General features: G+C 48.3%; 1 protein-coding gene across 1 annotated transcript in view; it reads left to right on the top strand.

Annotated features, from left to right (window-relative positions):
- The window catches only part of SLIT3 (slit homolog 3 (Drosophila)), a 928,626-nt gene that overhangs the window by 753,782 nt on the left and 169,763 nt on the right, over nucleotides 1-5,081 (top strand). The window contains exon 8 of the mRNA XM_010854582.1: nucleotides 3,272-3,343. Within this exon, the coding sequence (XP_010852884.1) occupies nucleotides 3,272-3,343 (72 nt within the window). The remainder of the gene's footprint in view (nucleotides 1-3,271; nucleotides 3,344-5,081) is intronic.

Raw genomic sequence — 5,081 nt, forward strand, 5'->3', positions numbered from 1 at the left:
GAACTCAGTCTGATGTCGAGTGGCTGGGCATGTTTGGAAGGCAGCCTCTTTTCTGCAAAGGCTTCTTGAGCTCTTTGCTTTTGAGAGATAAGGGGGACACAGATTTTTGTCTGATTAGTGAGTCAACGATTCTAATTAGGTCTCCCCCAGGTGTGGAGCCTGGAACTCTGGGATGGATAGAAGAAAGATGAAGGCATTGCTTCCACCCCGGAGGCATTCCTAATCTGCTGGAGAAGGGGTGGGGTAGGGAGCATGACCCTCACTCCGGGGGAGCTCCCTGTCAAGGCAGGATGGCCTGGTCTGATGGGAGTGACAAGTTCTTGCGCCCTATCTGATGACGTATTCTGAACACCTCCTGGGTGGATGAAAATAGGATGGATTCACACCCCCCCAACACACACACACACACACACACACATCTATAGAAAAGATAAGCCACAGGCAACAGAATAGGTTCAAGATCATAAAATGCCAGGTGTCAGAATTGATGCATTAATGAATTCCCTGAGTGGGCTGAAGCTGGCAATGTAAATTGGGTTGATTCCACTTTATCATAATACCATATGCCTAAAAGAATGCCAGAAGAATGCCAGTAGGTGCAGAAGAAATATGGGGGGAGGGAGGAAAAAGTATTAGGTTCTGTGCCTTTGTGTAAATAGATTTCCTCTGGGTCTTATTGGCCAAAGGCCTTGAGAAATAGCCTGGGTCGAAGGGGATGTGGTCCCCGGAATCCTGCTGTGGACTAGGGTCCCTAGGGGAGAAGGCATCTGTGCAGACCCCTTGGGTGGGGTGGGCACAGGGGCCTCTGTGTGCAGGATAAAGCTCTGTTTATATTCCTTTGGGGTCTGGGGTTGGGTGAGGGAAACAGGAATGACCACTACAGGGCTAGGTTCTCTCCACCAGTCAGTTAAATGGTAGCCTCCACCTACCAAGCACATGCTGTCTGCTAAGCCTTTCACCAGCCTGTGAGGTAGATACCATTGCCTGCCCTCTTCTGCCAGTGAAGAGTCTATGGCTAAGTGATGGTGATGATCTGCCCAAGACCACGCAACTAGGGTATATGTGACTCAATCTGAACCATGTATGGACTGTGGTAACACACAAGATGGAAAATGTTAGAGGGTATTCTAAGAGTAAGATAACGTATTCATCAAGAGCCAAGGGCAAAAGAAGTCCATTTAACCAGTGAAGCCTTTCCAGGGAAGGCTGCTTCCTGGGCCATTGGGGTCCCATGAGAGCGTAAGAGGAGTGGGGCTGATGAGAGGGGGTATCTGATGTGACCTTGGAGGAGCCCAGGAGCAAGGGTCCGTCACCAAGGAGTGTACCATGGGCTGGATCCAACTCGTGCTCTTTGGGATCCAGAGTGAGGGAGGTGTGGGTCAGAGAGCTGAGAGCTAGGTCCAGTCTTTCCACAGATGGTTGCTTCTGTCTGCATAGCCACTCAACTCACCGACCCAGAAAGGCCCTCCTGCTCCATCACGTTCCACCTCCAGCCACGTGATGGCTTCCTTGGCTGCCATGCTTCCCTGTGATGGTGGTGGTTTAGTTGTTAAGTTGTGTCTGACTTTGTGCAACCCCATGGACTATAGCTCATCAGACTCCTCTGTCCATGAGATTTCCAGGCAAGAATACTGGAATGGGTTGCCATTTCCTTTGCCATGCTTCCCTGGGCTCCCATAGTAAGTCCTTCTAGAAGGGTAAACCTTGGACTATAGTTACCTATAGCCTGATTTCATTCTATTTCATTTTGTTCCATTGATGGAGCTCACATCCCTCTCTTCCCTTTTCCCCCATGCACCAAGATACCAGAGGAGTCCCCATCCATGGTCGTGGGGCTTCGCAAGAGAGAGACTTAATCCCTGTCCCCAGAGAGCTCACAGACTCACTTAGGATGTGCTTGAAGAGTCAGAAGATGCCTGGAAACTACTCATAAAATAACCTCTCCACATCTTGTGAGGCAGTGTGTGTAATGGGCAGAGCAAGGAGTTTGGAGCAAGATAGTGCAGGGTTCACTCTTGCACTATTGGTGGGAATGTAAATTGATACAGCCACTATGGAGAGCAGTATGGAGATTCCTTTAAAAACTGGGAATAAAAGTACCATTAACCCAACAATCCCACTCAGCATATACCCTGAGAAAACCATAATTGAAAAAAACACATGTGCTCACAATGGTTCATTGCAGCACCATTTACAATAGCTAGGGTGGGGAAGTAACCTAGATGGCCATTGACAGATGAATGGATAAAGAAGCTGTGGTACATATATATGGTGGGATATTACTCAGCCATAAAAAGAAACACACTTAAGCCAGTTTTAATGAGGTGGATGAACCTAGAGCCTATTATACAGAGTGAAATAAGTCAGAAAGAAAAATATCGTGTACTAACACGTATGTTTGGAATCTAGACGATGGTATTGATGAGCCTATTTGCAGAGCAGCAGTGGAGACACAGCCATAGAGAAGAGACTTTTGGGCCATGTGGGGCAAGGAGACGGCGGGGTGAATTTAGAGAGCAGCGTGGAAACATCTACATTACCGTAGTAAAATAGACAGCCAGCGGAAATTTGCTGTGTGAGGCAGGGAGCTCACACCAGGGCTCTGTGTCAACCTAGAGGGCTGGGATGGAGGAGAAGGAGGTGGGAGGGAGCTTCAAGAGGGAGGAGACTATGCACACCCTTGGCTGATTCACGCTGGTGTATGGTAGAAGCCAACACAACATTGTAAAGCAGTTATCCTCCAATTAAAAATACGTTTTTTAGAAAACAGTGCTGGGTTCAGATCCAGTGTCCACAGCTTAACAGCTGTGTATCCTTGGAAGCATGATTTCACTTCTCTGAAGCTCAGCACCCCCATCTATAATGCAAGGTTAAAGGCTGCCCTGTAGGCTTATGTGTAACTGAGCAAGATGTTGTGTATCTGGTTCCTTCTCTCTGAAATGAGGACAATATTTAATTGGTGTTGTATTATAGTTGTGGGAATTAGTGACGTTGTAATGAAACCCTCACAACAGGATTTCACAAGGGCAGCCTTATTGCTCCAGGTAGTAAGTACCAGGAGGGCAGCAGAGGCGACGAGGGATCCACCTGTAAAAAGGAAACAGAGATTCTCTTCTCATCTGGAGCCCCATCCACTGGTTGCTGCTTGACACATGGCTGCTGAGGGATGGTCCCTCTTGCAGTCATATCCATCCTTCCCCCACCATCCATAAGCATCCTGGCACCTCCCACGATGCTCCTTTGTTGACATGTTTCTCCTCTCTGTCCGCAGCACCCTCAACAACAACAACATCAGCCGCATCCTGGTCACCAGCTTCAACCACATGCCGAAGATTCGAACCTTGTGAGTAAAGGTCCCTGCTTCCTCCCCCACCTGCTCCCGCCCTTAGGAGGCCCATGGGGCAGCACTCTCGGCTGCTTGTAAAACTGCCCCCGGTTCCTGCATCCAAATGCCTCCTCCCTCTGCTATTGACTAAGTGGTGTGTTAGTGTTGGGGGAGGGTCACGGAGCATGCATGGTTCTCCACCTTCTTGCTCTGGGCCGGCTCATTTCTCTTCACCCTGGGAATCTTCCTTGACTGGGGAAATCTTTGTGTTTTCTCACTGGTTGGAAAAGTTTGTTAGTGTTACGCTGCCATTAGAATAGAGGTGTGATGGTTCATCATTTGTTTAGCTCATGCCCTGTACTGTTGGCCGTTCTATTGTACTGTCAAGGGTTACGACTGTTTTCCCCTCTGGGACTGGTGGGGGCTTCCCAGATGGCTCAGTGGCAAAGAACCTGCCTGCCAATGCAGGAGACACATGAGACATGGATTCCATTCCTGAGTCAGGAAGATCCCCTGGGGAGGAAATGGCAAGCCACTCCAGTATTCTTGCCTGGAGAACCCCATGGACAGAGAGCTACAGTTATGGGATCGCAGAGAGTCAGACATGACTTAGCAATTTTGAGCACACACACATGCACACTGATCAATGGAGGAGAGGGAGTCTTATCTCCTCCTTCACCCCATCCTCCTAGTCCCCACCCACCATGCTTTCCTGCTCCCTGGATGATATTCTGGTATCAGAATGCAGTTATGCTTTATCTGTAATGAGTTGGATGGGCTCAAGCCCTCCAAAGTATGTACTCAAGAAGCAAATCCCCACTTAACAGCCCATACCGAGAACATGTCTAGTACCTTTATTACCTGGGAAGGTCCCCTCACTGAGCCAGAAACTCTTTTGAAAGTTTCTCTGCAAATGGACTCTGCTGATCTAAGAGATTGGTACTTGATGCTTTTCTTCTGTTGATGGAGCCTCAGCAGAATTTACATCACAGGAGTAGAGGAGAGTCAGCCCCGAGAGTCATGGTGTCCAGGCAACAAATACTAGCTAGTATTCAGTTCAGTCGCTTGGTCGTGTCCGACTCTTTGCGACCCCATGAACCACAGCGCGCCAGGCCTCCCTGTCCATCACCAACTCCCAGAGTTTACCCAAACTCATGTCCATCGAGTTGGTGATGTCATCCAACCATCTCATCCTCTGTCTCCCCCTTCTCCTCCTGCCCTCAATCTTTCTCAGCATCAGGGTCTTTTCAAATGAGCCAGCTCTTTGCATTAGGTGGCCAAAGTACTGGAGTTTCAGCTTCAACATAAGTCCTTCCAATGAACACCCAGGACTGATCTTCTTTAGGATGGACTGGTTGGATCTCCTTGCAGTCCAAGGGACTCTCAAGAGTCTTCTCCAACACCACAGTTGTTCAAAAGCATCAATTCTTTGGTGCTCAGCTTTCTTCACAGTCCAACTCTCACATCCATACATGACTACTGGAAAAACCATAGCCTTGACTAGACGGACCTTTGTTGACAAAGTAACGTCTCTGCTTTTGAATATGCTATCTAGGTTGGTCATAACTTTCCTTCCAAGGAGTAAGCGTCTTTTAATTTCATGGCTACAGTCACCATCTGCAGTGATTTTGGAGCCCCCAAAAATAAAGTCAGCCACTGTTTCCACTGTTTCCCCATCTATTTCCCATGAAGTGATGGGACCGGATGCCATGATCTTAGTTTTCTGAATGTTGAGCTTTAAGCCAACTTTTTCACT

The sequence above is a fragment of the Bison bison genome, unplaced genomic scaffold (assembly GCF_000754665.1).
Source record: "Bison bison bison isolate TAMUID 2011002044 unplaced genomic scaffold, Bison_UMD1.0 scf7180017864343, whole genome shotgun sequence".
Taxonomy (NCBI): domain Eukaryota; kingdom Metazoa; phylum Chordata; class Mammalia; order Artiodactyla; family Bovidae; genus Bison; species Bison bison.